A 26,425-nucleotide genomic window follows, 5' to 3' on the forward strand; every position below is an offset into this window, starting at 1 on the left:
ACCGGCAAATGCTTCTCAGAGCTGACAAAATGCACCTGGATAAAACTCTGGGATGCTGGGTGATGGCAACTAGCTGACCTGTTAGTTCTTAACAAAACCTCTCCTGAAATACAAGGTTTGAAAAAATTAACTAAAAAAATAATAGATACTTGTGCCAGATAAATAACTTTTTTGTTTCACAAGCTTTCATTTGAGCTGAGATGTTAACCAAGCGATTGTACAAAGTGTAACATTTTTCAGTTACTGGAAGGTCCTTGTCAAATGGGTGGGTTCACGGTGCGGGAAGGTGTCGGTGCTGGCAAGGGCAGGGATGGCTGTGAGCACGACTGCCTACACTCTCTGCCCTCCAGCACTTCTCCAGGGCTCATTTTTGCACTGTCCCCAGCAGCTCCGTGTAGACTTTGCTCAGACGGAGCCACAAACCCACCAGAGCCATCTCTCCCTTGTACCCCCATATCTCGCATTGCTCTGGAGCTGCTCTTGGCCGGGTCTGCAGGGGAAGCACAGCCCAGTGCTGATCCCCAGTGCACGCCAGGGAAACAGACCTTGCCCAGCATGAGCTCATCCCCTTGCTGACCTTCACATCATGGGAAGAGCCAGATCAGTGAGAGCTGCATTTTGTGGAAGAGGAGAAACCAGAACTTCTCTCGGTTTCTCTCCAGGGGGCCCCTAAGATACTATACATGATTAAGTCTTTAAAATGTTTGTCTATTTTTTTTAATCTGACTCCTCAGATCTGATCTTGCCTCAGGCAAGATGAAAGAGAAACTCACTGAAGTAGCTTTGTAAAGGTCTAAGCCATCCTGAACTAAGTTTTCTGTGGCGTGCGGCCTTTTACAGGGTCGTCAATGTACTTGCTTAGGATGGTCAAAATAATTTATTAAGGACTTCAAGGTTTATTTGCAAATAAAACAGCTTATTCCACCAGAGACTCACTCTGCAGTCAAAGAGCTGAAATGCTGAGCCAGATCAGCCGAGGAGCTGAGATGTGAAGGGAGAAATAATGTACGTATGTGGTCAAACCTTGGGAGGCTGATCCTGGAGCGGCTGGGGACAGGAGAAGGGACACATCATTTTGCATCTTTTTTATTCTTCAGTTCTGTTGGCCTGATTGTAATCAATGCATTAGCACAATTCATGAAGTTCGTAATAAATGGGCAGAGCTCGCTGTTGGTTTCTGAGCCGTGGCCTGTAGCTGGGATGGCAGCAGCTCGATGCTCTGGCTCTCCAGGAGCTGCTCTGCCCACCCAACAGCACAAACCCATCAAACTCCTCACCCCTCCCAGGGCTCTTGCATCCTCCCTGGAAACAAGCACACTTCAGAATGTCTGTAATCAATTATGCAAATGCTCCTGATGGGCAACTGCAACTGGGCACATTTGTGCCAGTACAAGGGAACTGGATGGGTGAGTTTTGCGCTTAGCATTGGGATCAACTGGGAATAAGCCACTTCTCACCTGGAGAGTTATGTCAGTGATATCTAGTAAAAATGAAGGATAAATTAAAGCCAAAGGCTCTCTGCTGACTTTCTCCTATCTTGGTATTTTCACATCACAGTTGTGTGTTGCTCACTCTGCACTCTGTGCTAATTAAAAACATAAATACAATGCAGCACAGTTTTTCTGACTCCGTACTTGGGGTTTGAGTGTGATTTGTTAATCACACGTAATGCACTGGTCAGAAATGCACCTTTCTTCACCACTTGTCAATGGTGTGCCTGGTGGTCGTTCTCTGAGCCTGTTCTGCCATTTGTTCCAGGGTTGAAGGCACGGCTTTGGCCTCCTCATCCACCCGTGCCAAGGTGAAAACACACTGCTCACCTGTGCCAAAGGTAAACCATGCTGCCCACCCATGCCAAGGGTAAACCACACTGCTCACCCATGCCGAGGGTAAACCACACTGCCCACCCGTGCCGAGGTGCTCACTGGTGTGACACACACTCCCTTGGGGAATATTTCACCACATTACAGCAACTCTCTCAGCCACTGTCCTGACACAGCATTCTGGGGAAGATGCATGTTGGTGATCTACAAGAATGTGCTGTAAATACAGGCTTAAGAAAGCAAATAATTTCTGTCATTGCATTTTGGCACCGCTGTGCATTCCTTCTGAGTCGGACTAACATGTTTTGTTTTGTTTTCTGGGTAATGCTGAAACAGATTCTTCCCTTTTCTAAAGTAATTTCTCTTTGTGAGTCTTCCATTACCTCATTCACATCAGCTTGCTAATTGGGCTGAAACATAAGCTGGTTGTGTAGCTCATTTTCTCCTTGATATACTCAACCCTCCAAAATTACAGCTTTGGGAAACAAATGACTGCGAAACAGAAAGTGAGTTACAAAGCTATACTAAAGTATCTGTTCTGCTGCATTTGCAGTCTCTGGCATTTGGAAATACTGGTTCTGCTGTTTTTACTCTTCCTGTTTTTACACACAGTAGCAGGTACTACCTTTCTAATGCAGCGTTACATTACATTATGTAGCACAATCTGGCTTCTGTGCTCCCAGGGCCTGTCACACCATTGCAGTCATGGATTCAGCAGCATTTCAACGTTAAACTGCTAGTTTGAGAGATCCGCCCATGGGCCACAGAAGTACGTTTTATTTGGTTAGCTGACATAGAGTTTCTGCCTGCAAACATACTCTGAAGCAAAGTTCAGCTATTTCAGAGCAGTAGCAATTAAATAAATAAATGTATTTGCTTTAAAGGTGTTTGCGGCTTTCCCCAGCTAGAGGTGTGTGTTTCTGAGCCTCAAGTGCCCAGTGAGTTCCAGGGACCCACTGCCCCGGGGACCTGCTGCTCTGGTGACCTGCTGCTCTGGGACCCACTGCTCCGGTGACCTGTTGCTCCAGGAACCCGCTGCTCTGGGGACACCCTGCTCTGGGGGAGCTTGTCCCTGTCCCAGGCTCCCCGCTGTGCTGCACACCTCCAGAGCAGAGGTGGCAGGAGATGTAAGATGGGATGTGCCAGCAAAATAAGCAGTTTCTGGAGAGAGAGGGTATAAATACAAGTTCTTGGCTTGAATCTGGTTCTCAGGCAGACAAAACTCTAAACTACAGCACCGAGACATCTGTCAGTGTTTTTGGTTGCCTTCAGTCATTTGAGCAAGTCACTTTGTCCCTATTTCTCATGTAACTGCAGGTTTGTTATGTGGCCTGGAGTGCAGATGACACCTCAGACACCTTCTGCTGTCTTCTTTCAGATTCTTACTTGGAATTAAAGTTCACACAATATATTCATTCCGACCCCTTCTCCCCTACCCAAAAGCCACACACACACACACACACACACACACACACACACACACACTCACACACACTCACAAAGGAGGGAAAAAATGTTTTAAAAAGGAAAGAAAAAGGGTGAGGAAGGGGAGAAGGGGCAGGAGGAGAAAAGACAAACACAAATGCAGTTCACTTAGAAATATCTGTGCTTTTGATGGAGGCTAAAAGGTGGCAGCTGTGCCAAAGTAGTGGACCCTAAATCGCTGAGCAAAAAAGCCCAGGGAAAGCTCTGATTGCTCCTGGTACAGCAGTGAATGTGCGCTCTCAGCCACAAATCAAGCAAGCTTTAAAAAAAAAAAAAAGAGAGACTCAATCAAGGCAATAATGGCCTCCACTTCACAATCAGACAAGTGCTTCTACTTCAGAAATCCTGCCATTTATGGCTGATTGCTAACCCTGGCCTCATTTCTAATCTAAAGGGCGAGTAATAATTTGGAAAAGGAATTATAACAACTTCCCAACCATTTGGTAAATCGTTATTATTTTAAAGGGGTGTTGGGAGGCTGTTGCTGTTTGTCAGGTATTTTTTTCCCGCTGCTGCTCTGCCACTTCCACCACCCCGGCTCTCACTGCTGTCGTGCCAGAAGGACAGTCATGTACAGTGAACATATATAAGAAAGAAAATCCCAAAGCGGTGCTCAGGTGGCAGGGATGCGGTGGGTTAAACTCCTGCGCAGGCACACGGGAGGTGCGGGGGCTCTTCCTTGGTTGAGCAGCGGTTCCCCATGGAGAGGGGCTCCCCATGGAGAGGGGTCCCCCATGGAGAGGGGCTCCCCACAGAGGGGCCACCGCACACCCTCTGAGTCCAGGGGCTGTACAGCCTGATGGGGCTGACACTTTTCTGGTGTCACCCCACCTGTACTACCTTCTTGTAGGCAGCGTGGTGAGAGACAACATTTATCACTTAATTGATCACTTATCTTGATGGGAAATGCAAGTTATATCAGTCTGGAACCCCAAGACCTTAATTGCATTTATTTCACTTGTTTTCCCATTTCAAGCTTGCAGAACTGCATATGTAAATATGTCAATATGTATGTAAATATTTCTTTAACCATCTTCTGCAAGTCTGCTGTGATTTTCACATATGCATTTTCTAGGGAGAAAACACTGAATCAGAGCATTTAGTCGGTGAATCTGGGGAGTGGCACCATGCACAGGGTTTGCCTGGTGCCTCTGTTCTAAATGACAAAGCATTTAAAAACAGATGCAGTGTGACGCAGAGAGAAAAAAAAAAGAGGGGGCCCTGTGCACAGCTTCACCTGGGTTAGCTAATCCTGTTGAAACCATGATTGTGTTTTGATAATAGCAGGCATTTGTGATCAAATTCTCCTTATTTTAGTGAACCGAGGACAAAACGGGATGCCATCACTTCCCTCAGGAGCGTGATATATTTTATGAACGAGATGATTGATATGTTTTGGAGGATGGCAACATTTCATTTACCGACTTGAGAGATAAACGCAGCAACTGCTTTAATGCAGCATTATGTGCCTTATCTCTGGTTTGTGTTGGGAAGATATCTGTTGACACAGTTATTTAAGTCTGTATTTTAAATATTATTTGGAGAGAGAGTGATTCAAAAATTTTCTGTGACCCGGTGAAATCTGAACTACTTATTGCAAGGCAGAAAGTATAATGCTTCAATCAAAATAACAGCTTGGAATGCATTTTATTAAATGGAGTTCATTTAATATTGCCCCAGAGTGCTGTGGATTTGCAAGCACATTCTTGAATTTTAAATTTCATATCTAGGTAATAGGAGTGAGGGGAAAACGGTCATTTGTAACATTGCACACTTCGGGCAGGTTCTGATCCCCTGCCATCCCTGTGTGTATCTTCCAGGAGTGGCAGGTCCCTGGGTCTGGTCTGTCATTCCGAACTGAAGATGGTGCAGGGAAAACGTATTAATAGATCCTGAACAGAATGCTACATAAAATTCTGCTGTATTTTACTTTCTTATCACTGTCTATTTCTGAAATATTTCTGACGTGGGTGTGTTTTCAGTGGGAGAAAACAAAACCTAGTTCAGTCTCAGTGCAATCGAAGAAAATTCTGTCTAAATGATGCTACTGAAGGATGAAAAATAGTGGAAAAAAAGTAGATTACATGCATAAACTCTGGGCGCGTTTCACTTGTAAATGTTCCTTGATTTTTGTTAGCAATGTTATGAAAAAAAAAAAAAGAGGCAGTTTATGAAAGAGCAGTATTGTCGGCTTAACATTGATATAGAATTGATCATGGAAAGCGAAAACTTCTTAGAAAGCAATGGGATCCATTTACATCTCTATCAGTGGAAAATCGTGGTAATTTCAAGGAAAACAGGTTTTTCCAGTCCAGCTGTTCAGTATTTCACGAGTTTCAATGGCTTCTGCCGCCAGAACGCAGCAAATCTCAAGAACCCGTTTTTCTCTTCCCAGGGTGAGTGAGCGGGTCGCGCAGAGCGGCCCCGAGCGCCGGGCGGGCAGCGCTGGGCTGCGGAATCGCTGTGTCTGCGATAGCTGCTGTACCGGCGATAGTCTCTGTATCTGCGATAGCTGCGGTATTGGAGATAGTCGCTGTATCTGCGATAGCTGCTTTGTAGCCGATCATCCCCGTCCCTACCGGGAGCGTTTCCAGCCCCGCGGACGGGCCGGTGTCCTCGCGGGTCTGTGGCTCCGCGGGCCGGGCCGGGAAGGGGACGGGACATGGCGACATCAAACCCCCTCCGTGGGGAATGACCCCAGAGGATTTCAGTGGGATACACCGAATGCAGAACGTGCGGGTTTATGCAGATGTCAGCGAGTTACAGATGCCGGCAGCCTCAGCTGGAAGTTCCAGGATCACTAATGAAACTCTTTATTGCAGAACCGGGTTACGGACATTTCTAGTGTCAAAATCACAAGCACCGTCAGCCCGACGCTTCACATTTTCTGAGGCTGTCGGCGCATTTCACGTACTGCGGACAAATGTGTTATTGCTGGAATTCCTAATATACCAACACCGCAGTCCTGCCCGCTGATGTCGCTGCGTTCCCTGCGGGTCAGAGGGGGTTTAGCCGGGGGGTCAGCCCGGGGGAGCGACGGGGCTGGGGGCGAGCGGGAGGGACGGAGAAGGGACGGGAAGGGAAGGGGCCTCCGCGGGCACAGGCAGGGGGAATCCTGCAGGGTCTCTCGGAGGGTCTCTTTGAGGGGGAGTCACTCAGGGTCTCTCCGGGCGGGTCCCGCAGGGTCTCTTTCGGGGGAGTCCCGCAGGGTCTCTCCGGGGGATTCCGCAGGATCTCTCCGGGGGGTCCCGCAGGGTCTCTCCAGGTGGGGGTCCCGCAGGGTGTCTCCGGGGGTCCTGCAGATCCCTGCTCGGGGGGCTCTGCAGCCAGCCGCGCTCTCAAGTTCCACCCCCCCAGCCCGTGTTCCCGGTCCATGCCCCTGCCGGCCCAGCAGCCCCCGTACTGCAACAAAAAACCCGAAACAAACCACCAGAAAGTGTTGAAAAGGTAGGAGTGACTAAAGGAACAGAACAAACATCTGTGAACCTGCACTGTACACATTATTGCATTTCCCATATAATGTTAAAATGCTGTAAAATTGTACTTAAACGGTGCTTATTTAGAGAAATGAAAAATCCCGTTCTTTTACACTTATAAGCTGTCACTCGCTGTCCGCTCAGGTTGTTTCTGACCCCTTTCGCCACCTGAAAACCCTTCAGGAAAGGCTGATTTCAGTTCCGCCGCCCCGGCCGCACCGCACCCGTCCCTGCAGCGTGGGGATGCGGAGCAGCAACAACCGGCAGGTTCGGTCCCGGGGGGGCTGCCGGCCGGGCTGCCAGCGGGCAGGGGGATCGCACAGGTAAACAGGCACGTTGTCGGCTTTTAGGAGTCTTCTTCAAAGAATCTAATTACAGTAACTATAAAACTTGATTACAGTGTTATTTGAGGAAAGGAATTATGTTATTTTTTATAAAAATTCTATTGGTTTTGTGAAAAACATTTTGCAGAAAAAGAAAATGAAAACAGAATAAGATTTGTTTGTGGTTTTTTGTTTGTTTTTGTTTTGTGGGTTTTTTTTAAGGGGGATTGTTTGTGTTTCCCCCCCCCCCCAAATTGACCGAAGTATTATATCTGTTTAGTTACCATAGACAAACTGCACCAGAGAGCAGAATAAAAGCTTATGTAAATTTCTCTGTGGAATTCGGCTATTGTTCTCTGTTTTTTAAAAAGAGCTGAAGATACCCTGTTCTTGATGTCAGGGTATAATAGTTACCTGCTGTTGTCACACCAGAGCTGTCAGGTTTAATACAATAATTCTTACAGGCTTTCTCTTGGTGTAAAGAAATTAAGCAGGCAGCAAGGAAAACTTAGGCATATGATTATCTATTTTTTAAAAATACTCAAATTGCCTTTCAAAGTTTCTTTTAAAAATGCACAGTGTGCTGCACCAGTGTTATTTTCAGCTGTTGGTAGATCAGAAGTTACGCATTCTCCTTAATATCACATTATATAAGGTATTGTAAAGTAACTGTGTATTTTCAGTAAACAAATTATCAAAGACCTCTAGTGTGTGAGATATTTAATAGTTTAAAGTTATTTTTAAAAATTGAGACTAAATTTTATACAATCACATGCTGTTAAAGGCACACTCAGGCAAATTCAAGTAAAGCATTAATAGGGGTGATGGCTGAGAATCGGTACCCAACCTGTCCTGAGAGTTTCACCTGGTGTGAAATTGCGATTCCCACTGCAGGCTGATGCTGTGACTTTGCGGTCCTTGTCAAGTACCTACATCTCAGAGGAAGAAGCCTTTTCAAGCAAATACTTGTGCTTGTGACACTTGTGATTTCCATGTAAAGAATTGTCTTGGTGCATCAGTGCGGTGACTCCCAGGCTGAAGTGCCTCTGGACGCTGGTTTGAGCACAACTGGCTGAGATTTGGCTCTGATCTGGGGATTGCAAAGTGATTTTCTGGTATGGATACTGAATGTTTTGGGTGAAAAAGATCATCAGAGTGAATGGATACATCTGTCTCCACAGAAACAGATGACTGCAAAGTGAATGAACCTGCAATTTTAAATGTTCTGATATGCTAACGTAGCAAAAGCAAATATGAAAATTGGGCTGAAAATACGCTTTCATTAATTGAGTGGCTAAGCACACATACTAATGGTAAAGATTTGCCAATTTTAGGACTGTAGTTGCTTATCAGTAATTTTTTCTTGTGCAGAACCCCAGAACCACCTTTCCAAAGGCTGCTGCCTCCTGTTGCCTGCAGCCGAACAGTGCAGTTAAAGTGGAACAAGATTTGTTACAGGAGCTGGAAATAAAACACAGCTTGACACAGTTCATCTCAAAGGAACTTGTGAAACTGGGGTGAGGCTGGGAGAAGCACGGTGAGGAAGAGAAGCACGTCCCAGTGAGGCTGCGGAACCAAGAAACAACCTCAGCATCACTCTCTGGAACCTTGTCGGGGGTAAAAAGTCAGAAAAACCTTGTAAAAACTGTCCAAAATTTTAAGCACTGAAGCAACACGTTTCCCTAATATTTCACTGAGAATCACGCCACTGTTTATTTTTCTTGTTGTAGGGTCTCAGGTGGGTTTTTTTATTTGTTTTTTTAACTGTACGAGGTCCCTGACAGTCTTCAATAATTGGAGTTAACAGGTATAAAGTAACAAGTTGGCAATAGTTAAGATAACCTCTCTAGGTCAAGACTGTCAAAAAGTCTTCCTGAATTCAGCATAATTTTTAAGAGGAACATGGGATCGTATCACACATCAGTCCCTGACAAACTGTATTACTAAGAATGTAAATCCTGTACATGCTGTTACATACTGTAAAGGTTTGAGCCATTATTGTAGGTTTTGGATTGAATTAGAAAAGAGAAAGAGAAAGAAGAAGAAGAGGAGAAAGAAAAGGAAAAAAAGAGAAAGAAAAAGAGAAAGAAAAAAGGAGCTTCCCAAAAAGTGCTGTAGTTGCATTGAGCACCAGGAAAGGGCCTCCCTGTCCATAGCCCCCAGCTCTGCCTGTGAACGCACCCCGGGGTCCTGGTTTATCCGCCAAAGCGGTACCCGTGATCCCTTGCCCACCTCACACAGACACACTGGCAGCTGTGGGTGCTCAGGAGTTATTGACCTTCTCCGAATGCTGGGACAGGACTCCTCTGTCTAAAAACATGGACTGTGAGCCGGGGTTGTAGCCTGATCTGTTTCTTCACATCTCTGCACTTGCAGCTCTGTATTTTATCTTCCTGCCCGTGGTACAAGATCACAGCACTATGAGTTGTGTGGAACCTGCTGATGGTCATTAACCATCGCTGCTAATGGACCAGAGCCAGGACTTGTTAGGACTGCCCTAAATGCAGAAGATGGTTCAGATTGTTCGTCTTTTAAAAGCAATAACTGTCCCTCTGCAGGCAGGAGCCGCCCACGGGCAGTGAGGAGGGACCTGCAGGACGTGGGACAGGGAGAGGGATGGGGACAGCCACCAACGGCTTTGCCAGCGTGTCTGAGTCCCTGTGGGATCCCTCTGCCCCTTCATGCTGATGCAGAAGTTGCTGTTGTGGATGGAAGATTTGGGGCTTCATCTCAGTTCACAGAAATGTGGTTGTGCCTTGGAGACGAGGGTCTGAGGAATCCTTTGGTTGTGAAGGCTTGAGGCCACCCCCTGAGGGTGACTCACTGTGTGTGGCAGAAGCCTCAGCCCTGTCCCCAAGGAGCTGTGGTCACCACAGTCGCCATGGGGACCCTCGGTGCTCCCACAGCCGCGCCTGTGGCTGCCTGAGCCACGGGACCCCATCCTGGCCCCTCACCCCACTGTGTCCCCATGCCATAGGAAGGACACAGCAGAGCTGCTGGTTGTGCAGGCAGCCCAGGGCAGCAGCTTCACCCGGCACCGCCACCACCTCCTCGCGAGGGCACACCCACGCCGGCCTCCCACTCGTGCCACAACCAGGTGCCGAGATCCTTCAAGCCACCAGGAACAGGATGAGAGCAACATCCCAGACTGTTCAGGCTGTAAGTCAGTAACATGAACAAACAACACAAAAGGCTCAGGTTTATTTTTTTTTGGCACACCTGCTACTGAAAACACAGCCTAACACATCTTTCAGAATCTATTTAAAGCCCCCCATTACTTTCCCCTTTGGCTGCCACCAAGTATGTCAAATTTTTACAGTGGAATTAAAATGTCCCCAAGATATAGGCTTATGTAATGGAAACAAGGACCTGTGTGAACTGGAGTTACTGTTCCAAATAAACCATTTCCTTCAGTCAGGGTCTTGTGTGGTGTGAACCATCACACAGACCCAGAGGGAAGTCCTCAGAATTCATTGTTGCTAAGGCTTACAAATCCACCATTTTTCTGAAAAATACATGAGTATGGAGTGACTTTTCCCATGGTGCAACACAGGAATGCACAAACAATCACAGTTGTACATTTTTTATTGCATGCCAGTGGTCCTTGGCCTGGTAGAACAAATGCTGCTGCAGAGCTGGGCTGACCTGCCCAGCACTGGGAGCAATGTGGGTGCTGCCCACACCAAACCGAGATGGTGGAAAGGTGCGAACAAATAACACACAGAACACACCAACACAGCGGGGCTGGAGCCTGACACAGCAAAGCGCAGCAGAGCGGCACCAGCTGTGTGCCCAGTGGGATCCTGACTGCTCCAGGTTGGAGATGCACAGAGCAGGACGAGCTGCTGCTCCTCTGTCCAGCCTCACACCAGACACTGCTCCTCAGCTGACTCTGCGGCTTTGTGTTGTTTGAAGGGGCCATCAATACTGCTGCACACTGCTTTCTGGAGTTCCTACAGGGATTAAAAACCTCCAAGGATAACAACCCAGCTTTTAGTTTCTTGGGTCTGCAAAATACCAGAGGGCCTAAATCCAGCATTTGGAAGTGAAATGCTGCCATGGAGAACATGGCCAAAGGCTGCAGCAAACCAGTTATTTCTGTGGTAACTGACGGAGTAAAAGATTGTTAATTCAACAGTGCTGTTAAAAAAAATTCCAAAACATCCTAAAGTTTTGTTCTCTGTGCTTCTGTGGCATTAAACATGTTCACAGTTCTGTTCAATTACCTTTTTTTTCTGGTAAGGGTCCATGAGAGTGTTACTACTTACAGCAGTATCTATATCTCTTACAAAGAGCATTACAATTATTATTCCGTTTGCAACTTGCTTTCAAACACTTAGTCTGCTATCATGATTTCAGCAAAAATATCCAGACTGCTTTCTGCACCATCCTGGGGCTCCGATTCTGTGTTGTGATCCTCTGGAGACGTGCACACACCTTGCTCTTGGATGGTCTTTCTCTTTCTTCTGTGAACGTACACGGAGCGATTCTTCCCCGTCTCCTGGGAGGACGAGCTGTTTGCACTGACGGCAGCGTTCAAAGCTGACTCTAAGCGTTCGTAGAACCTACAAAGAAACAATTGTGTAGTTATTATTTTTGTAGGTGTGCTCAGGATCTGCAAAACTACTCGGACAAACTACTGCTTTTGTAATACAATCCAAAGGTGTTAAGAGAAGAAAATCGTTGCTAACATTGAGATGTTCTAGCCACTTCTGGAAGAAAAATGAGAAATACCAGCATGCGTCCTTGTGGATGCCATGCCACTTCTCTCTGTAATGCTCACGTTAGAAAGCAATTAGTGGGATGTACTCACGTGCCATTAAGACCCTGTTAACCTTACAGAAACCATAAAATGGTATCAGGTTAAATGTCTGATAAAATATGGGATTAATGGTCAGATGAACTGCTACTACTAGCAATTACTGTTAAAAACAAGAAAGATTTTGGAAAGAAACTGGTCTCAGTACGTGTCGGTGTCTCTGATCCTCTTGGGCTCCTCAGCCCAGTCTGCTCCCCAGCTGGAGATGCATGTAAAAACCCACCACCCTCAGAAACCATCAGGTTTGGACACTAAACAGAGCATTTGGTGAGGTAAAGTCTGTGCTGCAACCTGAATACATCTGAAATGGTTACTGTGTTAGAATAACAAATGCTGCTATAATAAAACTAGAAAAAGAAACTACTCAGTGACGAAGACAGTCTGCAAACTCATGTTGTTTATAGGTTTTTGCTTAAATAGTTCCTAGTCTGCAGACCTCAAAAAGTAATTGAAATTGTATTTGTATTTTAGACTTTGGAGAGGTCCTATGCCTTTATCACTTTTGGATTTAGATGTCATGAACAGGATTGGTGTAATCTAACAAACCTGTTAATCCTCTTGATGTTTTCTTCCATTTTCTGATTAGCTACATTTATCAGAAATTCAATATATTCTTCAGAGACCATCAACTTCCCCTTGTGGCACAATGGAACTTCTAAGCAATGAGTGCTCCGGACAGCCTGCAAACACACACAGAATGATTTATCTACAGTAAAGATTTTTGGTTTATGAAGGTTATTTAAATAATATGGGAATTCATTACAGGAAAAAAACAAACACACACTTATCCACACAATTGGTTAGTTTGCTGTCAGCTAAAGCAGAAAGATATTTCTTTGCTACAGCATGCCCTGTGACAGCTGTCGATCATAGCACAATTCAGATTTGGCTTGTAAAAAAAACGGGGTTAAGAGTAACAATATGATCTTGATACATTCCTTACAGGTAAGCAGAAAAGTTCTTACCATCATGATTTTTCCTCCTTTGCCAACTGTAATACCAGAGTTCCTGAACCCAGAATTGACAGCCACCGAATGCTGCAGAACAAATAAATGTCTTAAACGGGTCTTACATGCTTTTACAGCAAGAAATAATTATGGATGGATTGCAATGCAGTTTATAATCTCAGTCTTGCAAAAAACTTATTCTAAACCATCTCCCCAAATTAATGCAATAACAATTTTAAAATGATCAAACCCACACAGTATCACAAATGGTGGTTGGTTTTCAAAGCACCACAGTCACTCTCCGTTATCGGATCCCAGCCCATCGGGTCAGACAGGACATTAATGTCCCTCTGGCCATGATGTGTTTGATCTGCAGAGCTGGCCCCCAGGCAGCACTTTGATAGCCAGCAGTGCTATAAAAGCAGCTCATCAAGTCTCCTGCATTAACGAAGGAACAACGGCACCACGCGTCGCTCTCTGAGCTGCTCTGGAAGCAGGAGGTGAAGTAGGGGAAGGTGCTTTCACTGTGGGCTGGGCACCAAACCAGCGCTCCTGGCCACACTGCAGAACGTCTGCCTGCTGCAGCTCCAACACCCAGCTATAGCTGAGGAATCACGCTTTCTAAAACATGAAGCAAAATCTCTGCTAATGTGAAAGCTGTTTTCTTCATCAGCTTACTTTTCCTACCCTGATTATTAAACATATAGCACACTTGGGACTATTCACAAGTGCTAAAGCTTACTCAGAAGCCAATACTTTTACTGTTCCAGCAAGGCATAGAACAGCACTGTGACATGGTTACTGATGGACATTTACCAGAAGCTGAGCATCTTGCAGCTCTTGACATTGCACATGAAGAACAAAAGGTTCAAACTTGAGCACAACGTCACCAGTGGCTTTCTCCAGTGCTGTCATCTGGAAAACACACCAAAATGTTTACATTAATACTGCTAGTGCACACAAGAAAAAAAGGGGGAAAATAAAATAATAGCTAGTCAGCGTGTGAAACAAGCATTAAAAGTGCAGCAAATGAGTTCCAAGCAATCAGGTTTGTTCTGCTGCTTTTGATTTTTTCATTGCTCATAATACATAGAAATTCTGTTGATTCCCATGATTCTGTTTGCTAAACTGATGTGGTTTGATAGAAATTCCTTGCAAACCTGAAAAAGTGCACTCCTCTGTTTATTTCTTTGTGCAATCAAACGCACCCGTACAGCCCGTGCAGCATGGAACAGGACTGCTCTGCTGCCAGCACAACAAACCTCAGAAGGTTTTTTCCCCCTAAACTGTCCTTTAAAATCAAAGGCATTTAGTTTCTGAAGCACATTCCTCAACTTCAGAAAACTTCCTGAGGTTCAGCAGATTAAATTCATGGCCTAACATCCTCAACCATATTTTAATCCCAGTTTAAGTAACAACGCATAGCCTACTGTATGAGAGTTACAAAGATAAAAAATTCAGAGGTTGAAATTAGAGACATAAACACACAAGACAAGAAAAAATAAAAGTAACTTCATAATTATAAAATTCCATGAAAGACCTTCAGAGACCTGCCAGCAGACTGAGATGCTAGCAGCAATTCTTCCTGTGCTTGCAGAGTGCAGACAGACAATGTTCTGTATGGCTGTTACCACTTATCTGCTTTTCTAGGCTATTTTTATACAGGAAATCTTAAGGGCTGATATGACTCTCTTCCATGCAGAAAGGTCCCTTCGAAGCAGTTATATTACTTACTTCATTGTATGATTATTTAATCATAAGCACTATTTGCCCCCCCTTGTTTGCCTTTGCTTGCTTAATTCACAGTACTAAACCAATTGCTATGTTAACTTGAGAAATTGCACTTCGTTGTTTTGTCTAGCCCTTCTGGTCTTCCCTGTAAAATGAAAATATTCAAGCAAATCTTCAGGAAATAATCAAATTCATATGCTTTTTATAGACACAATGGCATAAATGGAAACTGCTGAAGCAACAGTCTCTCTTTTAAACACTTAAAAGTATTTAGATGTATTTATCCAGCATCTCCTCTGTAAATGTTCTTATTTAAGTTGAAAGCGGGTCTTTTTGAATGGCTTCGCTTTTAATTTGTGTGCCAGATTTAGAACATGCCCAAGTAAGCACAGCTGTGCCAGGGCTGATGAGGGGCAGAATGAGGGATGTTGCAGAACGCAGCGCTGTGCAGCGGGTCTGGCGCTTGCATGGGAGAATTGTAAATAAATTACAAACCAAATATACTATGTTCGTATTGCTGAGGATGATGTGCACATTGAGGTGGAATGATCTGACAGCTGAAAAGCACAACACACAGCATACGACATCCTGACTTCCCTTCTCCTTTCCTAAACACCGCACTAGCAAAGCTTTATCATAGAGTATAACAGTCTAAAAATTAATCAAAGACATTTTTCTTATACTTGCAATTCATGCATTAAAAAAATGCAGTCTATCTATAAAGGGAATAGGAAAAATCAAACAATTTCCTCTCATAAATCGGTAACAACCTACTGTGTCCTGCTCAGCCTGAAACTTGCTGATGGAAATTTCCACAAGCTACGTTTTGCTAGAACACATACTAATGAAAGCAAACAGTTTGGAGATTTTTTTTGGTGCATGTCTGTGAATGTCTGCATAGGGTAAAATGAAATATGAACCGAATGAGAGAATTTTTACCTTGTAACTGCTATTGGGGACAGGCAAAGCAGAGAGATGCACACACAGAGCAGACTGTTTTGAAAGCATACACCCCCCATTACTGTTTTATTTAATTGCAGGGGAATTTCAGATACTAAATTAAAAATGCAGTAGAAGAGACTCACTGTTACAGTAGTTCCAGGTGTAAACAAAAGGCTGTTAGCACGGCAAACTGCGCTCAAGACAGTTTTAAACTCAAGACAGTGTTTTTATCTCAAGACAGCTGTAAGGAAAGGGCTCTGAGAAAAATAAAATAAGAATCACTGTATCTTAGATTTTCAGAAATTGTTATTTGAAAGACACTCTTCTGCTGCAGAAGCAATAGAAATTCCTGATTTCTTGCTAAGGTACTGTGATTGCGTGACTCTAGACAGAAAGAAATTATCCAAGTTTCATATTAGCTGCATTTGCAACTATACAGGGAACTTGGTATTAAGCTCAAAAGCATTCTCTTCAAAGGAGGTCTTAAGAATTTATTAAGTAGAACATGTAGAGAAATTTTGAATTTACAGTGTCAATGCATCTCAGTAACAGGAATATAAAGACTTTTCGGGTTTTTTATTTTCCATGAGGTGTTTCCTATGGCATGGGGCACACTGCACTGAACAAGTACAAGAGCCGTACGGCGTTGTCCTCTTACCACGTCGCCCTTGTCACAGGTCTCGTGTGTCACCAGGAGCCACGTGCAGTTCTGCTTCTGGATCCCGGCGTCCTGGGAACGGGAGAAACGGTTAAAGCGGCACCGCGACAGCGCGGACCGATCCCGGTCCTGCAGGGGCAACCACGCCGCTGTTAGAAAAGCACGTTTTCGGAAAGTACACAGACACATTTACAGCACGGCGGTTCGGACCCGGCTGACCCCCGTTACACCGCAGACACCGCCGGGCCGGGCGGGACCCTGTACCGCACTCACCGCGGCGCTGCCCTGCGCCAGCACGATGCGGCCCGCGCAGGAGCTGGTGGTGCAGAACCGGGCCCGCCCGTTCAGCAGCCGCACCACGGGGGCGGCTCGCTCGTCCAGGCCGCCTCTCCGGCTGCCGTCCGGCCGCGCCAGCCGCTGCGCCTTGTGCAGCCCGAACGCCGCCATCGCCGGCCGCAGGAACCCGACGGGAGCCGCCGCGGACAAACCTCCGCAGGCGAAGGCCGAGGGCGGAGCGCAGGGCGCCCTTTGTCCCGCCCGCCCCCCGCTGCCCCCGCACCGCCGCCGCTCGGCCGTGGTCGCTGTCCGGGGCAGGAGCTGCAGAGGTACGCGGTGCGCGGGGGGCTCCCCGCGGGCTCCGGGACCCGGTCCCGCCCCGGGCAACGGGACGGGCCGCTGCGGAGCGGGGAGGGGGAGCTGGCGGCGGAGCTGCGCTGCCCGTGCCTGCTGCCCCCGGTGTGCGGGGCTGCGCTCCGCGGGCCGAGCGGACACGAACCCACTGCTTCGGACCTTCCGGGCCAGCGGGAGCGCGGGACTCCCAGCGGCGGCTGCGGGGCTGGCGGGGCGTGTCCGGACCAGAGGGGCGTGTCCGGGGCGGGGCGTGTCCGGGGCGGGTCGGGGCGGGGCCAGAGGGCGTTCCCGCCGGTGCTGCGGGCGGTGTCTCCGGCCAGCACGCCCCGTCTCCCCGCCGCCGGGCCCCGCCTCCAGAGCAGTCGGTGAGTCCCCCGGGAGACGGCCAGGCCAGGCCAGGCCCGTCTCAGCCGGCCGTGTAAGCGGCGCTGGGCTCCGCTTACCGGCCGCTGCTCTGAGGCGGGAGGCCCGGAGCAGTCGGGGCTGCCCTGCCCGCCCTCCCCTGGGCTGCCGGGGCTCGCAGCCGCCCGCCGTGTGTCCGGCAGTTCAGCCCCCACCGGCCGTGCCTTTCCCAACCCCTCCCCGCCTGCCCTGGCTGCCGCCCCCTCTGTCCGCGGAGCTGCTCCTGCGGGGTGCGGGTGTCCGAGGGACCCCGGGCTCGGAGGGGCTGGTCGCGGCCTCTCCGCCAGCTCTGCCCGCTCTCCCCGGGCGGTTCCCCCGGGACACCTCGCATCACCTCCACCTCACCATTTCACCAGAATATTACAGGAAATTGTCAATGTTTTTCCCCAAAGTGCTGTCCATTTCCACATATGGGATAGCAGTGCAGTGTTCACAGGAGCTGCTGAAGAAATGCTGCTGTGGATAACTTATTTGCATGTGATTCTCTCAATACGCATAAAGGCCTGCAGACGGTAGGGCTAATTTTCTGCCTTTTGCAAGGTTTGGGGAAAAACAAACAAAACTCTCCAAAACAAACCAAACAAAACAAACAAACAAATCTCAATAATTCAGTCAGGAGTGAGGTTCTGTTTAATCAGTTGCTTGACATCTGGTTGTTTGATTTCTTTAGTTTGAATATACAAAATAAATTTTGAAGGCAATACAATATTATTGTTTTGTTTTTTCTCTGCAGATATTCTGGTTGCTATGGCAGCCACAAGAAATGTGATGAGAGCCGTCAGAGTTTTTGAATTTGGTGGCCCTGAAGTGCTTAAACTCCAGTCAGATGTTGTAATTCCTGATGCAAAAGGAAATCAGGTATGAAGAAGTTCTGTGAACTGAAATAGTGATATTGCATGATAATAGGTACACTTGGAACAGAATTAAGAATACAAACCAAAACTTTTCATCTTCAATATGTAGTTTTTGATCAGTGCGTACTACCTGAGACATCACACTTTACAAATACGGGCTTTTTGCTGTTATTTGGGCTACATATTCCATGTAAAGGATTTTCTGGAAGCAGCTTCAGTTCAATGCTGAATTTTTGCGGATTCAGTTTAAGAATTTAGTTAAAATGCCGTGATAGTGTGCTGTGAGTTCAAGTTCTAAATCTTTTAAGTTATTACTTAAGAAGCATCTTTTCCTTTAGGTGTTAATTAAGGTCCATGCCTGCGGGGTGAATCCCGTGGAGACATACATTCGCTCTGGAAGCTACGCTAGAAAACCGGCCTTACCCTACACCCCAGGCACAGACGTGGCTGGTGTCATCGAGGGCGTTGGGGAGCATGTCACTGCGTTCAAGGTATTCATACATTGGGTTTGATTCACTGGTGTTTGTTGGCTCCTCTCTGTGTGTTTGCCATGCTCCTGTTCCTGATGTTCCTGCTCATAATTACGTTATCTGTTTGGGGTGAGCACACTTAGGTTTATCTAGATTTTCTCAGGGGGAAAGTCTTTGGACAGGAGAGAAAGTTGTCGGTTTGCTAAAAGATAACTGTGAAATTAATTGAGTTTTTAAATCTGTTGTTCCTTTCAAGTCACTAGACTGTTGGGTTTAGACAAACATAAAAATGGTAGTTACAATTGTGTTGGAAATGCCTGTCTCGGAATTTTTGTAAGTGTTGTGGGAGAAATGAGAGATTGTTGCTGATAGCAAGAATCAGCGCCCAGTGAATGGAATTTGTTAGTATTCAGGTTCATTAAGGCTAATATTAATGAGACAGTAGGTTTGTGTGTTACACCGGAGAGCAGAGGTTATAATTATGACACTTATATCTAAATATATGAAATTATGTGGCTTGTGTTGCATTGATTGCATGTATTAGCATTTATAAAAATCTTCTCTGTGACAAATATAACTGGTTATTTTTAATGAAAGCTGTTAGAAATAGCCTAAACTTCCCTGGACTGGTTCTTAATGTATATTATGGAAAAACTAAGGGAGATGATGAATTTCTGTACTTTCTTTTCCTCTTTTCTAGAAAGGTGACAGGGTTTTTACCACGGGCACGGTCTCTGGAGGATATGCAGAGTACACCCTTGCTGCCGCTGACAGAGTCTTTCCTCTGTCGGATAAACTGGACTTCAGGCAGGGAGCGGCGATTGGAATACCTTACTGCACTGCTTATCGCGCCCTGTTCCAAAAGTAAGCTGCCAAATCTAAGTTTGTGCATTTTGCCTTTGAATATTTAAAATATTGAAGCCCATATTTTCATTGTCCTGTAAAATGGGGGGAGATCAATGAGTGGGAAATGTTGAGAACACTTCAGTTAAATTTGTTATGCTGATGGAATTGTCAGGTAATTGTTACCTAGAAGTCAGTGGCTGTATTTTCCTGTTTAGTGTTTCTTCTGGAAGGAAAGCCTGGAAAGGCTTCTTTGATAAAAATCTTGTAATAAAATGTGTAGCTCTCAGTACTCATTGGTATTTTGGTGAGGACAGGGAACCTGAACTCCCTGCAGCACCACAGCCTGGGTGAGAGAGCTGGGAAATGATCAGAACCGCTGTGGTGTGCTTCGGGATCTGTAATGGGCGAGTATCTTGAGCTGAGGTTATACCAGACTGTGACTTGCTGCTAGCTGTGTGCTGACATAATTGCATATTACTTAAATTCATAAATGATACCGTTTATTTTGCTGCCTTGTTTCCCCAAAGAGGCTGATTATGCCTGTTTAGCCATAACGTAAATTGGAAATAATAGTGTGTGTAAAATGAAATTTGATGTCAGTATCTGCAGTCTGATGCTTGGTGATGAGGTTCTGCAATCATGACGCCAGTATTTTGTGTTTCTCTGTTCAGAGGACGTGCCAAGGCAGGGGAGAGCGTGCTGGTGCACGGCGCGAGTGGGGGAGTAAGTATTGGAGAAGGCAAGTGATAGAAATGCTGCTCTCTGTCACTGCACCTGCTTTTGTCCATGATGTCATTCATAATCACATTTATATCAATCAGTGGATTAACAAAATCAGGTTTTTATTTCTGACACCTTAGGGTACTTTTTTCTTAGAACAAACCCTGTTATTCCAAATAACTATGAAACCGGATGAGTGATTGCGTAAGGCCACTAACAGAGTGTCACATAATAAACACATTTCTGCTGTCGATATTGCCTTCCTGAGATAAAACTAGTAGCAGAAAGCTGGAATTTACAAATATGCACGAGTTGTTCTCAGCTCTCTATCTTTAAGATCCAAATCACTTATTATGGCTTAAAAAAAAGTTTCAGTGTCAGCTTTTTAACTGGGTAAGTTCCAAGTTGCTGGTACGATATATAAAATTTAAAATACTAAGAAGGAAAGAGTAAAAATACTTGATTTTTTTTCCCTCAGGTGGGAATAGCAGCATGTCAGATTGCCAGAGCTTGTGGTTTGAAGGTTCTGGGCACAGCAGGAACTGAGGAAGGGATGAACCTGATTCTGAGAAATGGTGCTCACCAAGCATTTAATCACAGAGAAGCTAATTACATTGATAAAATTAAGGTAAGCATGTGTCAGGGCTAGGTGATGCAGTGTGTATTTTTCATGCTACCAAAATGTGGATAGTTTTTTGCAGAAGTTTTTAAAGTAGTTTTCTGTAGGAGCAGTATAGTCCTGCCTGTTCATCCCTACCCAGCATTTCCAGGCTGGCTGAGCTGAGCTTTCCTCACAGGCAGTGGTGTTTACAAACTCTGGCATTCCACCAAATTCCGATATGGCAGCATATCACACTTCAGCACATCAAAATATGCTGAAATTAAATTTCTTAGCTGTCAGCCTTAGTACAAAGGCCGCATTTTAAGATCTAACCAGTAAACTGTAAAAGGTATGTTATCTGTAGCTTATGAACCGGGTGGTACTCAGGGAGTGATCTGAATACCGTGTTGTGTCCTGTTAGGAATGCACCGGGATGGAAGGAGTGGATATAATCATAGAAATGCTCTCCAATGTCAACCTCGCTGCTGACCTGCAGCTGCTGGCCCGTGCCGGAAGGGTCATGGTGAGGATTTTAATCACTGGCTTTATTCTGTGCATTTAGAACGCAATTCTACAGTTCTAACTGGAGCTGTCTTTGTGACAGGTTGTGGGCTGTCGAGGTCCTGTTGAGATAAACCCAAGAGACACCATGAGCAAAGAATCAAGCATCATTGGAGTTAGTCTGTTTCTTGCAACTGAGGTGAGAAACATTTTTATTTTACAGAATGTTTTGTTGGCTTATTCCAACACCTCTCTACTTCCAGTTACAATTGTTTGTAGGGATGAAAGCGTAATTTCATTGCAAATAACTTGTTTGTTCATTCCTTTATGTTTTGATTTAATCTCAGGACATGATAAAATACATTTGGGTTGTGTAATTCAGTTTAACGCTTGCTTAAATAGTCCATAGTTTTCTAGAATGCAAAGGCCTTGTGGTAAATGCTGTCTTTATTACGTGCAGGAGGAGAGACAGGAATGTGCAGCGGCGCTCCTTGATGGCATAGCAGCGGGCTGGCTGAAACCCAGTGTGGACTCCGAGTATCCGCTGGAGAGGGTCGTTAAGGCTCACGAAGACATTATTAATAGCAGCGGTGCCCGAGGAAAGATGGTGCTCCTTCCATGAAGTCTTTTTCCATTGATTTTGTAGCTGTTCTAGCTGCACCTTCACTTATGTGATTCATTGAGTGTATGTTGTAAAACATACTTTGATCAGGTTTGATGGTAACAGCAAATTCAAGTGTACATTAATTACATTAACTGATTAACAATCTGTTTTCTTTTTGTAATAAGCAGAGTTGTGTATGCTTTAATTTTTGTAGCTTTTTTGGCTGATGTGGGAAGAATGAATTTTCTCTGGTGTGGCCTTGGGAGCAGGAGAAGCTGATACCTGTGATCAAATTTCATATTGTGCTCTATGTGGAGTTGTATTGAGGCCACTGTACGCCATGCAAAATTAAGTTCACTTTATAAGCAAATACACAAATGTGTAAAACTAACCATGTGCATTAACTAGGGATCTGTAAATTCTTTCGCCACAAAATTTGTCCTATTCATCTTTTGTCACCACCTTATTTACTTGGAATAAAAGCTTTTACTGCCAAAGTAGTTGACTCTTCAGCTCAAAAGATGGCCAGAGAATCTCAAATGGAGCTGCAATGCAGCAGAGACAGTTTAATCTTGCTGTGCCTGACCTGGTGTCTGAGCTGGAATGTCCCGGTTAAACCAGATGGACTGTAACTCTGAGTGCTGGTGTTTGCTGATTTGCAGCCACTCATGTTGGCAGAAGCAGCTGCTGCTGTGATGCTAAATAGCTGGGTAGTGAGGAATTCTGTTCTTCCTGGGACCTTTATTACACCTGGATCCCTGGCTGGAATGAGGAGAAGAGGCTGCGCTGCTCCCGTGGGTGCTGCGAATTTGTTAGTTCATTCATTAATGTGTGTACATTGTTGTCTTGTTCCAAATTTCCAGTTAAGGAAAGACAATTTCTTTGATGTGTTGACTTTGTACACCCCAAATACTATTTGCTATTACAGGCACTTCTGTTTAATTATATAATTCTCTAATAAGCAGAGAAGTTACCACTTGCAGAAAAGTTTTCTCAACTTCAAGGATGAGGTTTTCTGTTCCTTTGTGGAAAAGTGAGTCCTTATTAAACAAACTTTTTAGAAGTATTTTTGGCTGTGCAGGTTACTTGCTTTTTAACATTTGGTGTGGATTCATATGGAGCCCTACTGTCATAAATCAGCACGTGTTCTCTGAGTCGGTGTACAGTTTCCTCAGGTGGTAACTTCATCTACCATTTTCGAAGTTGTGATGTTTTTCTGAACAGGCGTTCATTTTTACTGATGTTTTGCTTAATCTAAAGTAAGAAAATAATTGGTAAAGTCTTTTGAAATGTCTGGATTTCTCTTGTTTGTGACCCCTTGTTAAAATACTAAGATAAGAGAGGGCCCCACAATCTGTCTCTTTATAAACCTCTTGATCAGATTTTAACATTTTGTTTTAGTGGTTAATTGACCACGATTGTTGTGTGTGTGGTTGGGAGAAATCAAATCCTGACACTCCGCTTGTCTCTAGACTCTGAAATCAATTAATTATTTTACCTGCGTGTCCTCTGGGAACAGTTGCCTTCCTTTGGAAAACTGGACACTGTTCACATTGAACTGTTGCTGACATTTGACTGTTGTTACTGTGTTTGGCAGATGTGTTTAAAACATACAAAAACCCTATGCCTGATCTCTATGTTGGGTTTTGTTGTTGTTTGCTTGCTTTTTAAATTGGACTAGTTGAAATTGAAATATTTTCCAAGCTTGTAGACATGTTAGAATATAAATACTAGATGTACTAAAAGAAGTGGCAGCAAATTCTCGCCTTCTTTCCACAGAAGGCATTGCAGGTGGTAGCATTTGTCACCTGTAAGATCCTTCTTGCCAGTGACTTGTCCTTGAAGCAGACCAGGAATAGTTGGATCATTAGAACTGGTGCAGTGCCAGCCTGTTTAAATATGTCTCAGAAAACATCCAGTTACAGTTAACGGTGGATATGATTGTGGAGAGGATGTGCATATACAGAATACACGTTTTCTTTATACATTTTATTTTTTAAAATATTTAATTATTTTTAATTTGGCCTTTGGTCAGAGGGTGTTATATGAATGAGAGGGAGGCTTATGATTTCCCAGGACTCCTTTCTTGCTCATTGCTGCGTCTGCACCGTAGCTGATGCTCAGTGACGGAATTCAGCGCAGTTCTGCCTGTGTTCACATCACTGCTGCCAGCAGGGGTTGTGTTTGCGATGGGGTTCCTCACCAGAAGGTGTCAGAGTGGTTCTGTTTTGATGGCAGGCTTCTGCTACAGGGTAACACTGTTCCAAGGACACCGGTGTCCAGGGCAGGGAGAAGCCTCTTGGCTGGGAACCTTCAGCTGCTGTGGCTCGTTCCTTACAGAACTCTGTCAGTTTCTGCCCATCTTTCAGCTGGATCTGGTCTGTGCAAGATCCAGAGAATCTCTCAGCCTGGAGAGCCCTCAGCTCCACTCCCTTTAGGACGCGCTGTCCCCTGGGCAGAGCAGACAAGACTGGAGGAAGAGGATGAGGATCAGAAAGTTGGTTATTTGTGAGGAACTTGTCCTGATTTAATGGGGGGCTTCCAAAGACGTGGTTCCCACTGGTGTCTATGTGGTGCTGCCGTGGGCCGTGGAAGGGGACACAGGTCCCACTGTGTTCTGGGAAGGGGACACAGGTCTGACTGTGCTGGGCTGTGTATGGGCAGGCAGGTTTGGGGGTCAGCATGTGCAGTTGTGCACACACCGCGGTCTGGGAACTGCTGCTATACTTGATGCTGAAATGGGAAAGCAGCTGCTATTTGTTAATTTCATTGTGTCCCAAATAAACACTGCCTACACCCTCTAGTAATTAAAAGCACTCCCTCTCTGTTGTAATCGTGTGGTACCCTGTGTGTTCCTGGCTTCTTCGTGTGCTACGATGTGATACAATAAATTCACGAGACCTTAATTACAGGGTTGGGAAGATAAAAAATAAAGAGGATATTGATGTTCTTGATAATTGTTTCCTTTACTAAAGGCAATTCAATATCAAGTGCAGGTAGATCGTGCCCAGCAGAGCTGGGGCAGTGGAAGTCCTATAGCATTTTGGCTCATGTGTCTCAGAATGGGCAGGCTGTCCCTGCTGTCCACCGGAGGGTCTGTGCTCTACACCTTTTACTGCGGCCCTGGAAGCTCTACCTGGGTGTTTGTGCTTCAGCTGGAACTCAAGTGAAGGAAAAATAGGAGCACTGAAGGGTAATTATGTCTCCTTTGAGTAAATCTGCAGATCACTGAAATGCAAACCTGGACTGGTGATGAAAGAAATGAGGGTGGATATTTGAAAGGGTTCCGTGTCCTTTCACCTGCTGCTGTATTTTTAAGCTCATAAATTTATGTTGGATCAAAGTGCCTTCTCCATACATTTTTTCTTTTTTTCTCCCTTTTTTCCTTTTCCCCCCCTTTTCTTGCCTTTCCCCCCCTTTTCTTGCCTTTTCCCCCCTTTTCTTGCCTTTCCCCCCCTTTTTGTTTTCATTTACCCCCCTCCCCCTTTTATGCCCTTTCCCTCCTTTTTAATTCTTTCCTGTGCTTTCTCCTGTTTTCCCGTTTTTCCGTTCCTGGGGTTCGCTGCAGCCGTGCGGCGGGGCCGTGTCCGTGTCCCGCCTCCAGGGGGCGGTGCAGCGCCGGCAGGAGCGACCGGCGCCGAACGTGCCCCCGCGCGACCCCGGCGCCGCCGCCCATTGGCGGGGGGACCCTGGCCGTCCCGCCCCCGTCTCCTAGCAACGCCCGGGACGCTCCGGCAGTGCCAGGTGCGGCAGCGCCAGGTGCGGCAGCGCGGCCGTCGCCATGAGCGGCCCGCCGGGGTGAGTGCGCGGCGCGGGATGTCTTAGCGGTTCGCGGCCGTCTCGGTTCTGCAAGGGCGGTGGCAGGGAGCGAAGTGCCGCACACAGCCGGAGAATGCGGGCGGTGGCAGGGAGCGAAGTGCCGCACACAGCCGGGGAACGCGGGCGGTGGCGGTTCAGGTGTCCGGCCGTGGGGAGCGGTTCCCGGTCGGAGCTCCTGCCCGACCGGTACCGGCCGCGCCGAACCGGGCACGGGAGTCACCGAGCGCGGCCTCCGGCTCCGGGCATCGACCATTGCTGTTGTCCAACCTCAGAGCTGCGTGTTCTGAGTGTCAGAGCAGCCAAACCTGCCCAAGATAACGTGAATCAATGGTAAGACAAGGGGTAATGGGTTCAAACCGGAACACAGGAGGTTCCACTTAAATTTGAGAAGAAACTTCTCAGTGAGGGTAACAGAGCCTGGAACAGGCTGCCCGGGGGGGTTGTGGAGTCGCCTTCTCTGGAGACATTCAAAACCCACCTGGACACCTTCCTGTGTAACCTCATCTGTGTGTTCCTGCTCTGACGGGGGGATTGGACTGCATGAGCTTTTGAGGTCCCTTCCAATCCCTGACATTCTGTGATTCTGTGAATGGCATGTCTCCGTGACAAAATCCAGCACATCCCGCTCAGTGGGCGATGCTCTGAGTACAGAAATAACCACATAACCTGCTCATGTCCAACAGTGGCACAACCAGAGGCTTTTGGCTCCCATTCCCATGCCTGGTTGTGTTCCAGACTGGAACCTGTAGTGTGATTTGATTATGTAAAAACCTT

General features: G+C 46.1%; 3 protein-coding genes across 11 annotated transcripts in view; 2 read left to right on the forward strand and 1 right to left on the reverse strand.

Annotated features, from left to right (window-relative positions):
* The window catches only part of CRYZ (crystallin zeta), a 50,428-nt gene extending 26,959 nt beyond the window's left edge, over positions 1–23,469 (forward strand). The window contains exons 1-9 of one of the 4 annotated variants that reach the window (XM_065071887.1): positions 16,367–16,809; positions 17,970–18,094; positions 18,429–18,581; positions 19,261–19,424; positions 20,078–20,129; positions 20,605–20,754; positions 21,149–21,250; positions 21,332–21,427; positions 21,689–23,469. In XM_065071887.1, coding sequence (XP_064927959.1) covers positions 16,503–16,809; positions 17,970–18,094; positions 18,429–18,581; positions 19,261–19,424; positions 20,078–20,129; positions 20,605–20,754; positions 21,149–21,250; positions 21,332–21,427; positions 21,689–21,850 — 1,311 coding nt within the window. In that variant the 5' untranslated portion in view covers positions 16,367–16,502 and the 3' untranslated portion in view covers positions 21,851–23,469. Of the gene's footprint in view, positions 1–16,366; positions 17,200–17,297; positions 17,749–17,969; positions 18,095–18,428; positions 18,582–19,260; positions 19,425–20,077; positions 20,130–20,604; positions 20,755–21,148; positions 21,251–21,331; positions 21,428–21,688 lie in introns of those variants that run through there. The other 3 variants (XM_065071886.1, XM_005498950.3, XM_065071889.1) reach the window with 3 other exon arrangements.
* Positions 10,272–17,078, reverse strand: TYW3 (tRNA-yW synthesizing protein 3 homolog). Its single transcript, XM_065071901.1, has 6 exons — positions 16,980–17,078; positions 16,205–16,276; positions 13,690–13,788; positions 12,892–12,963; positions 12,473–12,606; positions 10,272–11,672 (listed from the first exon to the last, which is right to left on the reverse strand). Exons 3-6 carry the CDS (start codon positions 13,786–13,788, stop codon positions 11,444–11,446), a joined length of 534 nt encoding a protein of 177 aa, XP_064927973.1. The 5' UTR covers positions 16,205–16,276; positions 16,980–17,078; the 3' UTR covers positions 10,272–11,443.
* A 2,029-nt stretch (positions 23,470–25,498) lies between the features above and the next one.
* The window catches only part of ERICH3 (glutamate rich 3), a 33,095-nt gene continuing 32,168 nt past the window's right edge, over positions 25,499–26,425 (forward strand). For 5 of the 6 annotated variants that reach the window (XR_010474248.1, XR_010474246.1, XR_010474247.1 and 2 more), the window contains exon 1: positions 25,499–25,630. Coding sequence is in view for 2 of the 6 variants with exons in the window: in XM_065071902.1 (XP_064927974.1) it covers positions 25,614–25,630 (17 nt within the window). In the remaining 4 variants the exon portion in view is untranslated. Of the gene's footprint in view, positions 25,631–25,777; positions 25,982–26,425 lie in introns of those variants that run through there. The other variant, XM_065071904.1, reaches the window with a different exon arrangement.

This window comes from Columba livia, chromosome 8, assembly GCF_036013475.1.
Source record: "Columba livia isolate bColLiv1 breed racing homer chromosome 8, bColLiv1.pat.W.v2, whole genome shotgun sequence".
Classification (NCBI taxonomy): Eukaryota; Metazoa; Chordata; class Aves; order Columbiformes; family Columbidae; genus Columba; species Columba livia.